The sequence below is a fragment of the Lepus europaeus genome, chromosome 7 (genome assembly GCF_033115175.1).
Source record: "Lepus europaeus isolate LE1 chromosome 7, mLepTim1.pri, whole genome shotgun sequence".
In the NCBI taxonomy this organism is placed as follows: domain Eukaryota; kingdom Metazoa; phylum Chordata; class Mammalia; order Lagomorpha; family Leporidae; genus Lepus; species Lepus europaeus.
Window position 1 is genome coordinate 89,598,113 of NC_084833.1, and position 21,879 is coordinate 89,619,991.

At 39.5% G+C, this 21,879-nt stretch overlaps 1 protein-coding gene across 3 annotated transcripts in view; it reads left to right on the forward strand.

The window, feature by feature from the left end:
• Nucleotides 1-21,879, forward strand: part of ARHGAP42 (Rho GTPase activating protein 42) — a 303,520-nt gene that overhangs the window by 202,018 nt on the left and 79,623 nt on the right. For all 3 annotated transcript variants that reach the window (XM_062196912.1, XM_062196913.1, XM_062196914.1), the window contains exon 5: nucleotides 14,343-14,444. In XM_062196912.1, the coding sequence (XP_062052896.1) occupies nucleotides 14,343-14,444 (102 nt within the window). The remainder of the gene's footprint in view (nucleotides 1-14,342; nucleotides 14,445-21,879) is intronic.

Genomic DNA, 21,879 nt, shown 5'->3' on the forward strand with positions numbered 1-21,879 from the left:
AGCTAAATTAGAACTTCTGAGTAGCAGTGTTTTAAATTTCAGCTTTATGTTAATTAATTTCATTCAGATGTTCCTAGTCTGATTGAAGTTGAACTTAATGATGTAGAGAGAAAATATTTGCAGCAAAGGAGAAAGAAATGCATAATTCCTATTCTTATTTTTTACATTAAGATGAACTTTCTAAATAATTTTCAAGCATTGTTAATAACATACAAAATGGGTTTGTTGTATTAAGTTTTTCCTTTCTATTGCCTATAAAGAATGGTTAAAGCTATAAATAATAATATTAAAATGAGGAGAAACTTAGACTCACAAATAATTTACAAAGAGGACAAGGTGAAACGTTATTCAGTTTGACTAAAAGGAAGTTTTCAAGTTCAATTCCTTTAATATAAAGCTAAATTTCCTTTGAGGAGACATTGCATTTGAAGATTTATTTAAATCTATGAAAAGTATATTTACAGCTCTATATGTATTAATTAATGCATTAATAATTGAAGGAAAGAAGTAAACATTGTTAATAATAATCAGTTTGCATTTTTGTGACCATGGAATTAAGCTTTTAGGAATTAATTTTTCTAATTCTAATTGGTAAGTTCCCCGGTAAAGAATAAAAACCTTAGGGGCTGGTGCTGTGATGTAGCGGGTAAACGCCCTGGCCTGAAGTGCTGCATCCCATATGGGCACTGGTTCGAGTCCCAGCTGCTCCACTTCCCCATCCGGCTCTCTGCAGTGGAAGATGGCCCAAGTCCTTGGGCCCCTGCGCCCACATGGGAGACCCGGAGGAAATTCCTGGCTCTTGGCTTCAGGTTGGTGCAGCTCCGGCCCTTGCAGCCAATTGGAGAGTGAACCATTGGGTGGAAGACTCACTCTCTCTCTTTCAAAAAAATAAATAAATAAAATAAAAACCCTATTTATCAAATCAACCAACATACATAATTGATGAAAGCATTTATTTTAGCTTGTCTTCATTGTTTATTTTCACAACTTAGATGTTTGAAATTTATATTAAGATTTTTATATTAAGAAATTTATATTATGATCAACATTTAAAACAATTGTTTATTGTTTTTTGAGAAATGAAAAGCATCGCCATGTCCAGGAGTTAAACTCATATTTTACTGACCAGTAGCAATTTTATTTTTTCTTTGGTATCCTTTGTAAATATAAGAAAGGATTACTCATTGTTTGAGACGGAGAGTTTAGGTTTTTTTAAAAATGGCTATCTTCCAGTGAAAATAAATAAGGGAAATTTTTCAGTCATCTCACTTTTACATCCTAAAGAAGTTTCTAAAACTTTCTGCCAAACAGTCCATCAGGGTATTTAAGTTTAATCAAGTAAGGTATGAGCAGCCCTCCCTTAGGTGGTGTAACTGTGAAAGTGGTCTGATCTGTGGGAGTGGTGACATTGGCAACTTCACAAGAGACAAGATAGCAACTTTGGACTACACCAACTGCATATTACAAGTATTCTCATCATACTTCCATGCAGTAATAGAGTGACTTCTTAACTTTAAACTTACAGATGTGGCTAATGAAACATTTTCAGTGAGTGCTCAAACTGCATGTTGGAGTTAGATGGAAAGAAAAACTATTTGTGAGTGAGAAATTGAAATTTCTTCTTAAGTTTGTACCTTAACCCATGAGAGCTGAAAGTAGATCATGGATCCGGTGCTGTGGCACATAGTAGGCTGTCTCTGCCCCGCCAGCATCCTATGTGGGTGCTGGTTTGTGTCCTCCCTGCTCCTCTTCCTATCCAGTTCTCTGCTATGGCCTGGGAAATCAGTAGAAGATGGCCTGAGTGCTTGGGCCCCTGCACCCACATTGGAGACTCTGAAGAAGCTCCTGGACCCTGGCTTCGGATCAGCTCAGCTCTGGCCACTGGGGCCATTTGGGGAGTGAACCAGCAGATGGAAGACCTTTCTCTCTCCCTCTCTCTGTCTGTAGCTCTACCTCTCAAATAAAAAAAATAAAATCTTTAAACAGGTAGAAAGAAGATCATTGTAAAAATTAAGAGAGGAAGGAGGAGGAAGGGAGGGAGGGGAGGGTCAGAAGTATCACTGTGTTCCTAAATCTGTATATGAAAAGACATGAAATTTGTTTCCCTTAAAACATTTAAAATAAATAAATTTTTGACCTGCGCCACAGCTCAATAGGCTAATCCTCCGCCTGTGGCACCGGCACACCGGGTTCTATTCCCGGTCAGGGCGCAGATTCTGTCCCGGTTGCTCCTCTTCCAGTCCAGCTCTCTGCTGTGGCCCGGGAGTGCAGTGGAGGATGGCCCAAGTGCTTGGGCCCTGCACCTGCATGGGAGACCAGGAGGAAGCAGCTGGCTCCTGGCTTCAAATCAGCGCAACGCGCTGGTTGCAGCAGCCATCTGGGGGGGGTGAACCAACGGAAAAGGAAGACCTTTCTCTCTGTCTCTCTCTCTCTCACTGTCCACTCTGCCTGTCAAAAAAAAAAAAAAAAAAAGAAAATAAATAAATTTTTTAAAAAGTAGCTAAGTGGTGACAGTATCAGTCTACATCAGCAACCTTAGCCCCTTTTCTCTTTCCTTTAAGTTTTTCATTGACCTCATCACCCCACAGTAAACAGGACAAAGGAACAGCTGAAACAGCAATAGTTTAAATTACAAGAGCTAATTCTTGTTTGTTTGTTTGTTTGTTTCACAATTCCCACCTTGCTAACTGTTGAGGCTGCAGATTTTCTCCTTGCAACAAGGATTGTGTATCAGCCCACAGGTCCACACCACCAGTGGCTATCCCTGCGAAGGTTTTCTCATCATCAAGTTTTTCTCATGGTCAGTGTGCTGAGGAAAAGCCTGAGCAGAGCCTCCAAAGAGAAGTAATCATGTTGTGTCTTGATCTGTTTAAGACTGATGCTGTGTTTCAGTCTGGGTTCCACCCCATTTCTGACTGAATGTTTTATAATTAATTTCCATGACATCATTTTTCTGTTTTTTAAAGTGGGAGTCATGGTAATATCTCATTCCTTTCCCACCTGTAAACCTGATCATCCTGAAATCCATGAGAGGAAAATACACAAAGTTGGTTCCAGAACAAACTTGGGAATAAGCCTGCAAATCCTTTGAAATTTTTTTCTTTCTTTATCATAAAATCATAAAGATAATACACTCAATAATGATGTTCTCTTTTATATGTATTTTAGGATTGTTTGTATTGGGTATGGGGTCCATTTGATGCCCCTGCTGGGCCCTTAGGTCTTGCTCAGTGGAAAACCCAGTCTGGGACTATGACTTCTTACTTCTCCCACATGCTCAGGCCTGGCTTCAGCATACCCCCACTCCTCCGCAGCCAGTGTTGGGGTGGAGGGAGATGATTACAGTAACATGGGACAGAGGCTGAGCAGCTCCTTTGCTCCTCCCATCATCGAGGCTCTTGATGGAGACCAGAATGTCAGCTCTGGGCTCTGGCCTGGCCCACAGCTGTTGAAGTCTGCACAGTTCCTGTCCTATGGAGAACACTTTTGTAGTTAAGGGAGGGAACTGGCAGATAAATCTTACTTTCCTCCTGCTTCCTGGTGAACCATCCTGAAGTCTGTTGGTTTTGTAAAACATGAAGGGGAATGTGCCATATTGCCTGGGCAAGCGCCTGTGTTCTCATACTCCTGTGCCTCTGAGAGTTTTGGATACTTGTACTTGTCTTCCTCCCTTGTCTCACGTCTCTTTTCCCCTCGATTATGCTATTCAAGGATTACACCCTAGGCTTTAGCAGATAAGCTTTGCCTCAAGCACTGTTTTCTAGGAAATTTGAACTAAAGGAGCATTATATTTAATGTAACATAAAAAATTAAGTCTGATTGCTGTTGCATTTGTCCTGGAATCTAGAAAAACTCTCTGCCTCAGTTTGTCAGATACAGTATTTTTCCTGTGTAGTCTTTGTTTATTGCAGCATGTTCATTCTTCTGAGTCTTCTGTTATTCCAGAATAGCAGAGAAATTTCAGTGTTTAGAATGAGTAACTTTAATTAGGAAATCTCCAGATTCATCCAGGGTAACTTTCCAAATATCCTGTCTGGTACGCAGAGTTATGTGCCCTTGGTTTGACCCGTAATGGCATGTCAGAGGCCATCAGAGTTTAGCCACTCCAGGTACTGTGTCCATCTTCCTGATTGAAATCTTCCCACAGACTGAGATCAACAGTCTATGCTGTCATTTACTGTCTTTTTTTTTTTTATTTCATTTACGGTACACAAACTTCATGCATTTTGTATATACAAATTTAGAAACATAGTGATTCGTCCCACCCTACCCTCCCTCTTGCCCACACTCTTCCTTCTTCCACCCTTCTTCTTCCTTCCTCGGCTATTTCCATTCTTATTTTTTACAAAGATCTATTTACAGTTAACTTTATATTCATAAGATTAACCCTACACTAAGTAAAAAGTTCAACAAATAGTATGAAAACAAAAAAGAACCTGTTCCTCAACAGAAATCATCACTTCTCACAGTGTCAATTTCACTCCTATAGATTATATTTTAGTTACTATTAGTTACCACAGATCTGGGAGAACATATGGTTTTTGTCTTTTTAGCATTGGCTTATTTCACTAAGTATAGTGGTTTCTAATTGCATCCACTTTGTTGCAAGCAACAGGATTTTTTTTATAGGTGTGTAGTATTCCATAGTGTTTATGTATCATATCATAATTTCTTTATCCAGTCTGCAATTGATGTAAATCTGGGTTGATTCCATATCTTAGCTATTGTGAATTGAACTGCAATAAACATGCCATCGTTTACTTTCAACAGTATTCACTATTTCTCTTTTTTAAAAAGATATGGGGGGCAGTACTGTGACATAGTAGGTTAAGCCTTGCCTACAGCACCGGCATCCCATATGGGCTACTCCTCTTCTGGTCCAGCGATCTGCTTATGGCCTGGGAAAGCAGTAAAAGATGGCCCAAGTGTTTGGGCCCCTGTGACCTCGTGGGAGACCCAGAAGAAGCTCCTGGCTCCTGGCTTAGGATCGATTCAGCTCCAGCTGTTGGGGCCATTTGGGGAGTGAACCAGCAGATGGAAGACTTTTCTTCCTTGCCTTTCCATCTCTCTGCTGTAGCTCTACCTCTCAAATAAATTAATAAAATATTTTTAAAAGATTTATAAAAAAGATTTATTTTTATTTATTTGAAAGGCAGAGTTACATAGAGAGAAGAGAGAGAGAGAGAGGTCTTCCATCTGCTTGTTCGCTCCCCAAATGGCTGGCCACAGTGGCTGGGTGTAGGTCAGGCCAAAGTCAGGAACCTGCAACTCCATCCAGGTCTCCCATGTGTTGACAGGGTCCCAAGCACTTGGGCCATCTTTCACTGCAGTCAAGTTGCATTAGCAGGGAACTGGATTGAAAGTGGAGCAGCCAGGACCTGTACCACACTTATATGGGATGCAGGTGTTGTAACCACAATGCTGCCCCTCTCTGTTTTAAGGTCCAAAGCACCTTCTCTGTGTCCTGTTTTCCTTCTCTTTTATCCCCCTCTTTCTCTTTCACAGCTTCTCTTTCTTTCTTCAGCTTCTTTCTTCCATGCCATCTCTTCCTTTTGTCCCCCTTTTCTCCTGTTGCCTCTTCTCCTTTTTGTCTCTTTGTCTCTCTCACCCCAACTCTGCCCTTCTTTGGAAGAAACAAATGCTATAGTTTGTATTTGCTGCTGCTTCAGGCTATGAAAAGAGCAAGGATTTTGGAGACTGACTTCATTTCCACGATCCATACTCTGCCCCAATAAGCTCTGTGATCTTGTTCAGAAAACTGCTTTTCCTAGATAATGTCTTCATGCTCATAAAATTAAGATTAATTAGTATAACCTTGTAAGTTTTGTATGTAGAGGTCTGGGAAGCTGACTGCTTTGTAACCACTTGCAAAAGGTTCATTCCTCCTTTTAGTTCTTCTCCCAGTGTTGTTCAGTCCCAAGCAGCCATACCAGTCACAAAATGAGCATTTAACAAAGGCTAAAATTAATGAAGCAGTTATTAAAAACCCACGTGTGAGGAAAGTATCAGCATACACATAGAAAACTCTCTATTGTCTCTATTCTCATTTTCATCCCATTCTTAATAACTTTCCAACTTTTATATTTCTCTTCCTCTCTATATATTCCACCTCTCTTAATTATTTCTCCTCTCTATATATTCCACCTCCCTTAATTATTTCTCCTCTCTCTGATTTCTAAGTAGAATTTAATTTTGAATAATTTAATTATTGGAGATGTAAGCTTTTCAAAAATGTGATAATATGTGAAGGCATATATATTATGAAACAAATCAGCTCCCTCCGCCTCACTGTTCTGAAGTTCTGCTCCCTGATGGCAACTGCCTGCATTTCTTTAAACTGTTGTTTCACACGTATTTCATTTATCTAAGTAGTATACTTCCTTTTCTATTTGTTTTCTTCACTTTTAGGCATTATTAAATTAACTTCCTGCTTTACATGTAGATTTAACATTCTTTAAAAAAATTTTTTTGTATTTGAGAGTCAGAATTACAGACAGAGAAGGGGAGAGACAGAGAGAGAGAGGTCTTCCATCCACTGTTTGACTTCCCAGTGGCCGGAGCTGGGCCAAGATCTGAAGCCAGGAGCTTCTTCCAGATCTCCCACATGGGTGCAGGGGCCAAAGCACTTGTACCGTGTTCCACTGATTTCCCCAGGCCATCAGCAGGAAGCTGGATTGGAAATGGAGCAGCTGGGACTCGAACCAGTGCCCATATGGGATACTGGCACCACGGCAGAGGCTTAACCTCCTACGCTACAGTGCCAGCCCCAGATTTAGCACTCTTACAAAATGATAACTACTACTATTTCATATGTATTTCCCTTCTTGACACTTTGATCACCTATTTTAAAATCAGTATTCATTGCTTACTTCACAATGTAGTTATTATTTGTATATGAGCCATATTGAGTTCTCTGATTACATTTTTATGTAAATTTTTGCTTTTCCGGGAGTTAGTAACTGCCTTATTTTCAAATTTGTATAAATTTTCTTGGTTCTCAATTGTAAGGACATAATTCCAAAACAAATTTTAACAAATTTAATGACATTGTATCTTTTTCATTTTATTTTCTTAAAAAGATTTCTGCTGGAATTCTTATCTTAACTGATGGCTTTGAAATTCAGAGTCTTACTTGGCCACCTGTTGTCCTTAAAGTTCACATTAACCTTTATTCTGGGAACTCCCTTTGCCTCCTTAAGCTTCTATTTTCCAAGATAACTTTTGGTTTATTCTTGCATTTTTATGGAGCAACTTAGTACCTTTCTGAGAAATGCTACAGAGACAATAATAATTTTGTGATCTCTCATATTTGTAAATATTTTTATCCTACACCCAATCCAGATTTCTAATTTGAGTGGTTATTGAAATCTGGTTGCAATGAATTATTTTTCAAAAATATGAAGGCATTTTTTCTTTGGTTTATGGTATTTGGTAATGTTGTTTAGAATTTCTTATGCTTCTGACTTTTATATTAACTGCATTTTTCATATGCATTTTTTTTGTTCTTCATTTTTATCCATGGTTCTCTAGTATTTTATATTGGCATGCTTGTATTTTTTTCTCATTCATGGTGGCCTCTTCATTGGATCATTTTATCATGGAAACTTCTTTTCTTTCAGTTCTGGAAATTTCCAAGTGTTAAATATTTGTTAATTCCCAATTTTTTTCCTCTTTCAGTAGTTCTGTTGATTAAACGAGCTTCCTGATTATCACTTTACTTTCTGTTTCAGAGCCTTCTCTCTTACTTGATTTTAATTTATACACAAGATGTTGTGTTATTTATCTTTTTTGTTTCTTCACCCAGAACTGTGTTTTAAGACCCATCCACATCTAATATTTCCCTCTCTAACTCTGCAAAGGGCTTCCTGATGTGCATCTAGTATGTTTTTTGAATGCGCTAGTGACTACCCCAACTGTCTTCCTGTCCAACAGATAAACCCTCCATGAAAACATTCATTCATGTTTGATTGGGTACCTTTCTGTGAGCATGTCTTTAAGATGTACATCAGAAGTTGGCTCTTAGGGCACACATGTGTGAGTCGTTTAAAAAGTTAGTGGAAAATGGAATTAAAATTATTTTGGTATAAAAATTTATATGTATATATTTCATACATATGAGGTATCCTCAAAAAGTTCATGGAAATGTATATTATGACAAAACTATGCTTGAATCTTAATAAATTTTTGCTATACAATTATCTTTTATTCTGTTTTTCCAGAAGCTTTTGAAGTATGTTTGTATGTCACACAGAAGTACAACTTTTCCTGTTAAAAGACTATCCCTCTAGAATCCCTGTATTTCCATAAATACTCAGCACATGGCATCATCCAACTGTCTGACTCTTGGCAGTATCTAATAGACGTGATATGATACATCTTTGATTTAAGTTGCTGTTCTCCAACTAGTGATGAGTTTGGGCAATTCTTTATGTGTGCATTACATTTTGGATTTCTTTTTCTGTGTATTGTCCCTCTAAATACTTGACATGTTTTTCTACCTGTTTGCTTCTTCTGTCTAGTTTGTAGGATGTCCTTATAAATGCAAACATGACTTTTTATTCCTATGCTTCTGATCACTGGTATTATGGTGATGGTGAAGTAATTGGGAAGGGAGGAAATGTGAATTATGTTGATACAACCATATTGTACATAGAAAATCTGGTAGAGAATGGATTAGAGAGACTGGGTATTGTTGGGTAGAATCAGCTACAATGGGGACATTGCTGTATATGCTGCACTGAGATTCTCAGTGAGATAAGATTCTGGATGCCAGGCTCTCTTGGGTTTCAGGAAATTTGGAAGCAGCATGTAGTTGGATTCTTCTAACAGCTGGCCTTTTTGGGAATCAGAGATAGTGATGCTAGCTGGACTGTCATTCTAAGCAAGGAGTAAATCCTACAATCAGAAGAGGAAGAAGCCCAGTCAGGGGTGGTATTTAAGTCTATTCTTATCCTCTCCTGTGTTTTCTGTCCCCACCATGGTAACAATTTATAAATATTTCCCATATATTCAAAATAGAAAGTGATTTATATTTATGATTTTGGGGTATCACCATTTCTAATTTTATTTATTAGGTTGAAGGATTTTTCAAAATCTACAAATAGTGCTTATTTAATGGTTATGCCAACATAATGACCTCACATATTTGCGTGAAAAATCTTTTTTAAAGAATTTTATTTATTTGAAAGTTACAAAGAGAGAGAGAGAGTGAGGGAAAGAGAGAGAGAGATCTTCCATCCACTGGTTCACTCCCCAAATGGCCACGATGGCTAGAGCTAAACCAATCCAAAGCCAGGTGCCAGGAGCTTCTTTAAGGTCTCCCATGTGGGTGCAGAGGCCCAAGGACTTGGGCCATCTTCTGCTTTCTCAAGCCATAGCAGAGTCCTGAACTGGAACAGGGCAACCAGGACTTGAACTGATACCCATATGGAATGGTGGCATTGCAGGCCAGGGCTTTAACTGGCTGCACCACAGTGCCAGCCCCAATATGAAAAATCTTAACAATGTTCTATGTGAAAATTGTAACATTGAGACTATCTTAAAGTATGTTGAATGAATCTGAAATATGTATTCCATTTTTTAAAAATATAGAAGGTACTTATTCAGTTCCTATTTTTAAAAAAATTACAGTACTATTATAATAAAGGTTTATATTAAAAGCATGTAAGTAAAGCTTTGTAGTATTTTACAGAAAAATTACATAGATAAGATTTGGAATATTTCTTCCTGTTTATGATTACCTGAATATTTTGATAGAATCTGTTCTTCATCTTTGGTACCATCTTGTGGTCAATGAAGGCATTGGATTACCCTTGTCTAACAGTAGTGTGTGTTTTAACATACTTTTTATCTGTGTGATATTCTTGAAGTTTTATAAATATTTGGATTTTTTGTATGTGTCATAAACAGCAATCCTAAGAGTAGAGTTTGTGTCATAATGGTTTCTTCCCATCCCCCAGTTCAATGTGTAAGGTGGAGGTGTGGCATTCCACAGTTTCTTAAGTGAGAACACGCACAGCTTGTTCAGTAAATGCAGTGTCGTGATTGCAGATTGAATTGGAGCTTACCTTTCACCAACCATGACTAGGTTTTGTGGCTAATTTGGCATTTTTGATAACCTGTTTGTACAGTCGTTGTCCTTTATCGCTGTGTCTGTGTCTTTCTGTGGTCTGTTTGCGTAGGCACTCTGACATGTGCAAATTAAAAACTTTACACATACTTTATATATGTTTATGTATTTATAGGCCATTCTCTTCTAACGTTTTTGTCTTCTTTTCCCATCAACGTTATTATTTTACGTGACTTTATTTTATGGGGTTAGCTGATCCAAATGCACTCACTGTGGGTTTGTAGGAAATGCACCATTATATCACAGTTCCCTTTTTGAATTGTGCCACAGCAGTAGGAATATAGTGATGATGTTCAGCATTTAGTGAAGATTCATGGGTTATTTTTCCTTCCCTTCAGCTGTGCTGGTTTCTGTGAGCACTCTTAGTTGTGTGTCTACAAGTAACAGAAGAAACAAGTGGTAGCTGTTTAGGGTTACATTACTAAGCCCAACTAAGACTTGGCTTATCTGAGCAGTAAATCGTGGCTTTTAGGAGGAGATGTGAGTTACAAGGAGAAATGCTCTTTGTTTTTTTGGAACTTGCTTTCCTAGATTATAGTTGTGCTTCATGTGGCCCAGTCTTTTATCTCAACTCTTTAATTTTATGCTGGAACTGAATGTGTTTTTGTTGTCTGCATCATTGGAACCTTTGAGTAGAGCCTTTTTGCTAGCATGGAGATATGAAGGGCAAGAGTTTGAGTAAGAGTCCAGGAAGTAGCTCTAGGAATGACTTTTGTATTGCCAGAAATGCTAATACGTTGGCACTGCATTAACAACTACAAAGATGTCATCAAACTGAAAACAAAGATGCAAGTGTTGTCGCCACAGCTGTGCTCACTTTGGCTGAAACCAGTTTCTTCCTGTCTTTTGCATAGTAAGTAATTTTAAGCCCCCTATTATAAGATGAAAGTGAGTCCATTTTATGTGTGACACTGTAATGCAGCTGGGTACCCACAAATATCCAGGTTCCATTAGACCTGAATTAGGGCCATTTGTGCAGAATTGTCCCTTGCACCATGGATAATGGTTTGTTGACCAAATAGAATTTTTATCAGGGACCGTGATGCCAACAGTTTTAAGAGTAAGAATTTCACTGGTTCATTAAGTATTTATTGGACACTCACTAGATACTCAATTTTAAGGCAGATGGAGTTTATACATATCTCTCCTACAATGTAGAACATGGACACCATAAAATTTGTGTGTGTGAGTATGTGTATTGCACTTTATGTGCATTGAAAACGAAAAGAGGGTTGATAGAAGGGACTTGTGAAGGAGGTTCATTTGAGGTATATTCTAAAAGTACCTATAATTTGAATATGTGGAAATTGGAAGAAATTTGAAATCCTGTTAAAGGGGAATAGTCTAGAGAGAAAAAAAAATGAAGGAGCACAAATTGGGATCTCAAAGGGAACTAGTGAGAGAATTTTGGAGAGGTAGGTTGGGCAGGTTAGCTGTGGGTGTACAATGCCAGATTAAAGAGAAATGAATGACTTCTGAGCAGAAGCTGAAGTGGTCACCAGCTATATGTTCCAGTGGTGGAGGGATCGTACACTTACCATCCTGAACATTGGCCTCCTCTGCTTCCCTTTAGGTCTGCTGCTCCTATTTTGTTAAGTGAGTCCCTCACCCTTTTTCTGGATAGGAATGCTGCTGTTATTTTCCAGTTGTTTTTTTCCTACTATTACCACATTTGCTCCTTAGGTCATAAAATCCTTTGAGGATTTTTACTTGTTTTTTTTCTGTTTTCCATGTAAAGATGTAATATTTTATTTTATTTTTTTTAAATATTTATTTTATTTATTTGAAATACAGAGTTACAGAAAGAGGTAGAGGCAGAGAGAGAGGTCTTCCATCCACTGGTTCACTCCCCAAATGGCCGCAATGGCTGCAGCTGCACCCATCCGAAGCCAGGAGCCAGGAGCTTCCTCTGGGTCTCCCATGTGGGTGCAGGGGCCCAAGCACTTGGGTCATCTTCTACTGCTTTCCCAGGCCATAGCAGAGAGCTGGATTGGAAGAGGAGCAGCCGGGACTAGAAACAGCATCCATATGGGATGCCAGTGCTTCAGGCCAGGGCTTTACCCACTGTGCCCCAGCACCAGCCCCCCAGATGTAATGTTTTAGACATCTCAGACTTCATAGATGATCTAAATATGACTTTAAACTCTCAAAGCAGAGCTCTACTTACTCCTGTACAACTAAATATTACCAGCTCGTTCTCTAAAATTCAGTATGTGGAAACAGGTCATGATGTCTGAGAGGAATGCTCAGAATGCCAGTGGATCGAAATGAGTACCTGGGTAGATTAACCCGAGCCTGGCAGCCTCAGAAAAGTAGGGAAGATGCCCCCACCCAAGAAACAGTCCCTTCTCTTTCCCTGTCTCCCTCTTTGCCTCTGTCTTCTCTTCTACCCTTCTATCTGCCCACCAATCCATTTTTTCATCCATCATCTGGGTATTTATGCAATTAATGAAGCAAAGCATTGTGCATAATATTTATAGAACTTGGAAAGAAAACAGCAATTGCATAATCTCTAGGCAGAAGAAAATAAGAACATGTATATTCTGTTTTGTTTTCTCAAGATTTATTTATTTATTTGAAACTCAGAGTACACAGAGAGAGAGGGAGAAGGGGAGAGAGAGAGAGGTCTTCCATCCTTTAGTTCACTCCCCAATTGGTCCCAATGGCCAGAGCTACACTGATCTGAAGCCAGGAGCCAGGAGCTTCTTCTAGTTCTCCCATGCGGGTACAGGGTCCCAAGGACTTTGGCCATCTTCCACTGCTTTCTCAAGCCATAGCAGAGAGCTGGATCTGAAGTGGAGCAGCCGGGATTCGAACCAGTGCCCAAATGGGATGTCGGCACTGCAGGTGGTGACTTTACCTGCTACGCTACAGCGCTGGCCCCAAGAGTATGTATTTTCGGCAGGCTGGTATACACAATTCTGACTGAGGTGATATAAGAGGTTCCATTACAAAAACATTGAAACAAGAAGGACTAGTACTTCCTTGGCCGATGAAATTCATCAATGTAGTAGTTACATAGTTTTGATTTCACAGGGATTAATTAATTGGTATTTGTAGATAACAGTATTTTTGGCTGTTGAGGATTATATGTCCAGTTATATGCTGTTCCCTTCAGTATTTCCTTCCATTGGTATTTCTACAAGAGCATGCCCTAGGTTAAAGCGTAAAGGTTATGCCCTTCCTCCTTTAAAGGCTAGTGCATTTACAGCTGTTGTCCACCCACACCCGCCAAAACTCCACATTTCAGGAATAAGCAAAGGTTAGCTAATAGAGTTATATTCAGGGTGTGTAATATTAATCCTTTTAATTTATGTGACTATGAGTTGTTTTTATTTGATTACTTGAAGCTACTGTCATTTAACTCTGTTTTTCTCCATGCCTAGGCAAGTTTTATGAAATATCAAGTGTCTCTAGGAAATAACACAACTGTAGAAAAAGAGTCTATGTACATAGTTCTCACAGCTGGTTCTATGTGCATGTTAATTCATGTAGATCCACCAAAAAGCTATTTTTCTCTCCATCACATCTCTGACTTACAAGTCAGGATTGTTTTTTGGGAGACAATTACAGAGTGTCCAAGGGGTACTGTACTGGAGTTTCCATACCAGTATACACTTCTCCCTTGAGGATGGAGAACTTCTCTGAGATCAGAATACATACCTCAATGACATGGTTCATATCTTCTTCCTACTCCCTTAACTGAAAGTTTTTGCATATAGTTGAAACTCACTAAATTTTACTAAATAATCATATTGGCATCTGGCATTGTGACATTGGGGATTAAGCTGCTACTTGTAGAACCAGCATCCTATACTGGTGTACCAGTTTTGAGCTAGGGCTGCTCTGGTTCCAGTCCATCTCCCTGCCAATGTGCCTGCAAAGGCAGTAGATGAGGACCCAAATACCTGGGCCCCTACCACCCACGTGGGAGACCTGGAGGGAGTTCCTTGCTCTTGACTTCAGCCTGGCCCAGCCCTGGCTGTTGCACCCATGTGGGGGAATGAACCAGTGAACAGAATATTCTCTATCTCTGCCTCTGTCTCTGTCTCTATCTCACCCCTTCTCCCTGTCACTCTGCCTTTCAAATAAATAAATCTTTAAAGAAAAATTATTTTTTAAAAAATTGTTTTGACTTTTGATTGAGTTGGTAAAAATTAGGATTTTACTGATACTCTTATTTGAATCGTTTTGTTGTTATTACTATCCCTAGGATGGGAAGAAGAAGTTTGACAAAGAGAGTGAAAAATACTATTCCATTCTTGACAAGCATTTAAATTTGTCTGCAAAGAAAAAGGAGTCTCATTTGCAAGAGGTAAGCTTTTCCAATTGATGCATGAAAAAAGCATTATGTAAAGTCAAAATCTCCAGAGTTGCACAAAATCGACTTCATTTAAATACTATAATGACAGTCACATTAGCTAACTTAATTAAGTACTCATTATGGACAGGTACTTTATATAATTATGACATCAATATTAATAGTTCCAAGTAAAAGATCAGTATTTCCTTCAGCAATGAGAAATGTTGAAGCAAGACTCCTTTTCTTCTTTTGGGGTATATTTCAAAGAGGCAGTGCCTATTAAATCATATCTTGTCCTTTGTATTAAATTTAAAATACTTGTGGTACTGTTTTTGAAGTTGTGTTTTAGCATTGAGGGATCATGATATGAGTGTTTTTGGAGGGGGGGAAGATTTATTTAGTTGAAAGGCAGAGTTGTTGAGACAGGGACAGATACACAGAGATATCTGTCATCTGCCTCTGCTGCTTCACTCTCCAGATGTCATTAACAGCCAGGGATGGGCTAGGCGGAAGCCAGGAACCAGAAACACTGTCCTGGTTTTCAGTGGAGGTGGCAGGAGCCCATATTCTGCTGCTTTCCCGTGTGCATTGGTAGGAAGCTGGCTGGGAAGCAGAGCAGCCAGGACTCCGGTCGGCATTCGTATGGGATGCCGGCATCACAGGTGGCTGCCTGACATGCTGCACCACAATGCCAGCCCAAATGTTTTAAAATCAGTTATTTTACAACTATTTTGTTTAAGAGAAAATGGATAAAAATATTTTACTAGCATATATACATGTAAGCAGTCTGTTTCTTCCTGTTGTCTGAAATACCTTCTATTTAATTCTGCCCATTGATGCTGTTTTAATAGTAATCAGTAAAATCAACAGTAGTCCTTTTACTAATGAATAACACAGTTTCAGTGATGGCTTATTTCAAAAAACCAGACTTCCTGCCATTGTCATCTAAGCACCAAAAAAACAAGAAGTAACAGCTTCACTGGGGCCGGCACTGTGGCTCAGCGGGTTAATACGCTGGCCTGAAGCACCAGCATCCCATATGGGCGTGCCAGTTCTAGTCCTGGCTGCTGCTCTTCTGATCCAGCTCTCTGCTATGGCCTTGGAAAGCAGTAAAAGATGGCCCATGTCCTTGGGCCCCTGCACCCATGTGGGAGACCCGGAAGAAGCTCCTGGCTCCTGGCTTCGGATCGGCGCAGCTCCGGCCGTTGAGGCCATCAGGGGAGTGAACCAGTGGATGGAAGACCTCTCTCTCTGTCTCTACCTCTCTCTGCAACTCTGTCTTTCAAACAAATAAAATAAATCTTTTAAAAAAAAAAAAGCAGCTTCGTGTTCACTCAGTATATGGCAAAGTGAGCTCTATGGTGCGATTTGGTGAGGCAGTTACAACTTACTACTGCTATCCAGCACTTCACAGGGAAACTGGTACTATGCCAAGTCTCTGTGAATCTCTTCCTCTCTTGATGCTTTTAGATGAGAATGGAGAACCTCTTTCAAACCTACCCTCTGAGTCTTCTTCCTAGCACAGCCTGCCCTTAGCACAGCCTCCTCCTTTTCTGCACACTTCCAAATTCAATCCAGTCTTCCACTCTTCTAATTCTTCTTCTTATTTGTCCTGCTTCCAAGTGTTAGCTGGAATGCGTGCTTGACAAGTTAGAGTTTTACAAAGATTCCACAGCTACAGAAAGGAATGGGAATGTTGTTTTGGTGTCTGATTCCTCTTTTTCCCCAATATACTCTTGTTAAGGGCATCAGTTTTTTTCATTAAAAAATATTTGAGGAGTGGGCATTTAGCCTAGTGGTTAAGACGCCTGCATCCCATGTTGAAGGGCCTGGAATTGACACTGGCTCCAGCTCCCGAATCTGGCTTTCTGCCAGTGTGGACCCTGGGAGGGAGCAGTGATGGCTCAAATACTGAGTTTCTGCTCCTCATGTGGGAGGTCTGGATTGCATTCCCCGCTTCTGGCTTTTGCTTTGGTCATTGTGGGCATGTGGAGAATGAACCAGAAGAAAGGATCTGTCAGCTAACTAAATAACTAAATAACTAAATAATTAGAATGCAAAGATGTTCGAGTTGGGGAAATGTGCTTTGCTTCATATCTATCTACCCATCTAATCTATTTTATGAGAGGCAGAGAAACAGTGAGAGAGACAGACATGAAGTGCTCCCATCCGCTGATTCATTCCCCAAATACTCACAAAAGCCAAGGCTGAATCACCAGGAACTGAATCCGGGTCTCCCATGTGGACAGAAGTGACCCAGCCACTTGAGCATTACCTGTTGCCTGTCCTGGTCTGTATTGGCAGGAAGCTGGAATTGAACCAGGAATTGAACCCAGACACTTCAATATGGAACACAGGCATGTGAATTGCCATCTTAACCTCTATGCCAAATGCCTGCCTCTGTTTGATAATTGTACATGAGTTCATTATAATCTGGGCCTTCTGATTAGTGTGTGCTATTAAAATAGTATGATTTAATATATAATTGTGTGTTTATGGAAAAGTTTTATGGCTAAACTGAAATGGAAGACAGTCTACTGTATTAAAAAATGATTGCTTGCTGTCATTTAATATTATGTTTCCATGTTCAAAATGCCTTCCATGCTTACATTTCTCCTTATATGTTACACTATAATGAACCTGTGAGAGAATGGGTATGTGGGTGTGGATATAGCCCTGTGGGGAAGAGTGTCCCTAGTTATCGCCCATGCACCATCATCTGTTCTGTTGAGGATTCTGGCCAGGTGCCATATTAAAAATTGATGGTCTTAAAGCCAAGGGTGGGTTTTAGAGTCCCTAACAAAATTTCGATGCTTGGCAAATATGGGAGGCCACCTTTAGACAATTCACTACTTCAACAATCTCAAGGAAATAATAACTTTAAGCCCTCTAGAGGGTATGTTTCAAATTTCTCTGAAAACCTAGCTCAATATTTAATCCTTTCCTTGCTAGTAGCCCTCAGTTCCTTAGGCTATCATATAATAGAATGTTTGTTCTGGTTCTGTACATATTTGGAGGCTGGAAAGGAATATAACAGCCTCCTCCCACCTCACCCCACAAACACACAAACACGCATGGCTTCTTTTCCAGGTAGTATAGCTCTAATGTAACACAGTACAACATGACAGGTTGTATTAAAGCAGATCCTCTGAGATATATAATGTAGACAAAGAACAATGTGGCTTGACGTTCCCCTCATCTCCTCCAGGAGCCCTTCCTGTTGCAGGGAGATGCTGCCACAAATATATTTTAATTCTGTGACATGGCATAAAATGTCATCAGTTCCATTCCAGAGCAGCTCAGGTCCTTCTGTCAGCACCAAGCTTGTTAACTTGTTCTCAGAAAGATCCCTTGGTGCCTCCTCAGCTGCACAGTTGACTGCTTATTCATTTTATATAAGTGGCTGCCCATTTCCAGGACTGAATTGAAGGGTCAGCATAGGTTGATAAAGATCCAAGGCCATCAATTAGATGGGTCATTGGAGTCTACAACCAGAGAAATGGAAACAAACTTGTCAGGATTATAGGTTTTACACTGGATGAAAAGAAGTCATATTTAACATGTGAATGAATAATTCCTTTCTAACAATAAGGGGAAGATATAATAAAGGAAATTTTGAAAGATCTAGATGCATAAATATATGTAGTCAATTTCCAAAAATATTAAACTAAATAAAATGGCAATGAAATAGTCTAAACAGTTTATGATGTGGGATTACCATCTCTTATGTACTGAAAGCATTTGCAGGTCAGTGTGAAGAAAGATACAAACATTTGAGTGGGAAAAAAGAAACTGGGCTGAAGGCAAGGGTACTCATCAAAGAGGAAATATCAAGTATAATAAATATTCTTAGTTTCTAAGTCATTGTATATTTTTAAAAACAATGCAAACTAATACTAAGATGTCATTTTAACTGATTAAAAGTTAATACCCATTGTTAATATGGGAAACAGGAAATACTTTGGCTATCCTGGTGGATACATAAAAAGATTCAGTCATTCCTGGGGCCTGCATTGTAGTTCAGGGGGATAAGCCACTCCCTGTGACACCAGCATCTCATAGTGGAGCTCCTGTTCAGGTCTCAGCTGCTGTATTTCTGATCCAGTTTCCTGCTACTGAACCTGGAAAAGCAGTGGAAGATGACTCAAGTGCTTGGGGCCTTTGCTATCCATGTGGGAAACCCAAATGGAGTTCCTGGCCCAACTCCAGCTGCTTGCAGCCATTTGAAGAGTGAACAAGCAGATGAAAGATCTCTTTCTTCCTCTCATCCTCTCTCTCTCTCTCTCTCTCTCTCTCTCTCTCTCTCTTTCTCTCTCTCTCTCTTTCTCTGCCTTCAAAAAAAAAAGAAACCAGTCATTCTTGAAGTAAATTTGACATTGCATTTTAGCAAACCTTAAGTATACATGATAGTTGAGATGAATCTCATTAGTAGGAATATATTCCCAAAGATACTAGACATAAGGATAAAAATAAATTGTGTAAATATGCCAAACCAAGAATTATACACAATGCAAAAATTTAGAAACATCTGAAATGACACAATTGAATAATTTTGGATGAGTATAAATAACAGTTGGACTAAAAATGGAATGTTATATGGCTGTAAAATGTTTTATTTGGGAAATCATTTGACATGGCATAGAAAATTACGCAGAAAAAAATTTTTTAAACCAAAGTATGTGGTATAATCCCAGGTTTGTATTAAAGTCAATTTGTGCATGTGTATGTTATCAATATCAAAATATTAACAGTGGGATTTCACCTATCTCTATATTTCCCTGTTACAGAAAAGAACAACAAATGTACACTAATGGATACTTATTACATTTCTAACTGGAAGAAAAACTAACAAGGAATGTGGATTCCTTTAAGAAATCCAGATTCTTATTTCCTAGCTCTCATTAAATACTGTTTTAACAGGTTCCTTTCCTCCTAAATGAAGCAAATCCCTTGGGTTCAGTCTTATGCCTTGATTCTTTAATTTATGTCCCTGTAATCTCTCCTCTTTGCATACTATCTATGACATCTTGGTAAATGTCTCCCATGTCATGACCATGTCCTGACTGGTCATCATTGCACTGTCCAAAGTCACCGGGACTTTAAATTACCACCTCTTAATGATTCATTTGCAATCTTTACACATCACCATCTTTCCCGAATAGTTCCTGTTTCTCATTTTGTTTAGTTATCTATTATAATGACATTATTTCTGGTGTCAAACTTGTCTTTTATCTTTTCTTTGCTTTTCACACTTTAGTTTTATCTTTCTTGTTGGGGTGCACCTGTCACCTTTGCCATTACCAGTTACAAGATCTTATATTCACACTCAGCCCCACCGCTTAATCAGTGTATCCTATAGCATTCTCATTTTAGTCTTGAAATGCAGTTGGTTTGTTGTCCATACCTCCCTCAAGTTTTTGTAGTATCTATAGGAGGAAGTCTGCACTCATTCTATATTTTCTTCCTTAACTGTCATTTAATTTGGGCTGGATTACTCCCAGCCCAAACTTTTAGTCACAAACTTTTTTTTGCATGTAAACGTAGTTTATGTTTTGCTGTGTTCCCTCATTCAAACACTTTTCATTTTATCTCTACCTTCTCTAAACCTAACATTCTTCAGAGCCCAGCTTAAATCTTTTCTCCTTTGGGAATGATTCAACAAATACCATTGAGTCAACAAATACCAAATTTCCCTCACTTTGAATTGAGAGGGCTTACTGGAGTTAGGGAGGAATTTGGGTATCTGCAGAGCCATATGGTTTTCCTATGAAATTAATTCAGTCTCTGACTTTACAGTCCCTTTTGCCATGTAAACAACAGCTTACACCTGTTGTTCTGGCATAATTATTACTAGTGTTCCCCTTCAGTTTTAAAATTGTCCCAATTCAAATGATAAATCACATGGTTATCCTACTTATCCAGCACAAAATAGCAGCAGTCACTGGTGAGTTTAATATCAAGTATTTCCTAGTGAACCACACACTATGAGCTTATGGACTAAAGCAGTTCATCCCAAGTAAAAGAATGCCTTTCTAAGTCTTGTACTGAAAGGGAATTAAGCTGTCATATTGCTTAAGTAGTGTACACTCTGGATGACCTTTCATAGCAGCTTTGCCATATCGAATTTCAGTTGTCCATATTGGAGGTGATGAAAACATCCACAGCCGGCCCAATGGCAAGAATCCTCATTTCTCTTTCGTCCTTTTTCTGCCCTCCTACTTTTTGGGGTGTGTGGGTGAGATGATATTGCATACAGCAAATAAGTTTTGAAGACATGACTTAATGCTTTTGTCAGGGATCCCCAAACCACCTCTAGTTTGATGACTTGCTAGGAAAACTCTCAGACAACTCTGCATTTAGTCATATTCTTGGCTCTCCTTTATTAACAGGGAAAGGATACAAAAGAAATGTCAGCAAAGGGAAAGTGGGCATGGGCAGAGTTTGGAGATAACAGGGTACAACCTGTAGGAGTCCTCTCCCAGTGGAGACATAGACATGCTCAATTCCCCAGTGAGAAATGTTGTCTATCAGGGACAGATTCAGTGCGCAGAGTTTTAATTGGCAGTTGGTCACATAGGCACCCTCTGCCAGGCTCCCAGAAGGAAAGGAAGTGCTCGCCATAAGCCATGCTATTTGCACAGTTTAGGTGTAGTGAGTCACCCTCTCAGACTGATGGAAAGCCTCCTGACATTCGCATTCCCAAACAGCAGGCATGGGCCAACTTTGTAAGCAGAACTTTTGAAAGATAGCTGTCAGGCAGACTCATTGAATGGCAAATGCCCAAACAACACTCTGGCCTCAGAATCAACCCTTGGGACATTCGGATCTGGCTAAAAGGCCCATGGGAGTCTCACAGGCATGGAAAGCCATGACACAGTGGCAAAAACAATCTAAATGAAAGATCCTGGTGAACAAGACCCCAGCAGAAGGAACAGGCCCTCAAGGAGAGAGGTGCCTTTCTCCGAAGGGAGGAAGGAACCTCCACTGTGACACGGCCTTGACTAAACAAGTTCAGAGTCGGTGAACTCAAGGGGCTTCCATAGCCTAGACAGCTCATGGCAAGAGCCTCGGATGATTGCTGACGCCATAAATAAGAGTGCTAATTGTTAAATCAACAACGGGAGTCACTGGGTACAGGCTCCCCACGTAGGATCTCTGTCTTTAATGTGGTTTACTATGAAACTTAAAAACAACACTACTAGTCGAACAGTACTCTATACCTTGTGCGGTTGTGTGAGTGCAGCCTGTTGAAATCCTTGCTTAGTATATACTAAGTTGATCTTCTGTATATGAAGGTAATTGAAAATGAAACTTGATGAAGGGCGGGATGGGAGAGGGAGTAGGAGAGGGGAGGGCCGCGGGAGGGAGGGAGGTTGGGGGCGGGGGGAAGCCACAACAATACAAAAGTTGCACTTTGTAAATTCACATTTATTAAATAATAAAAAAA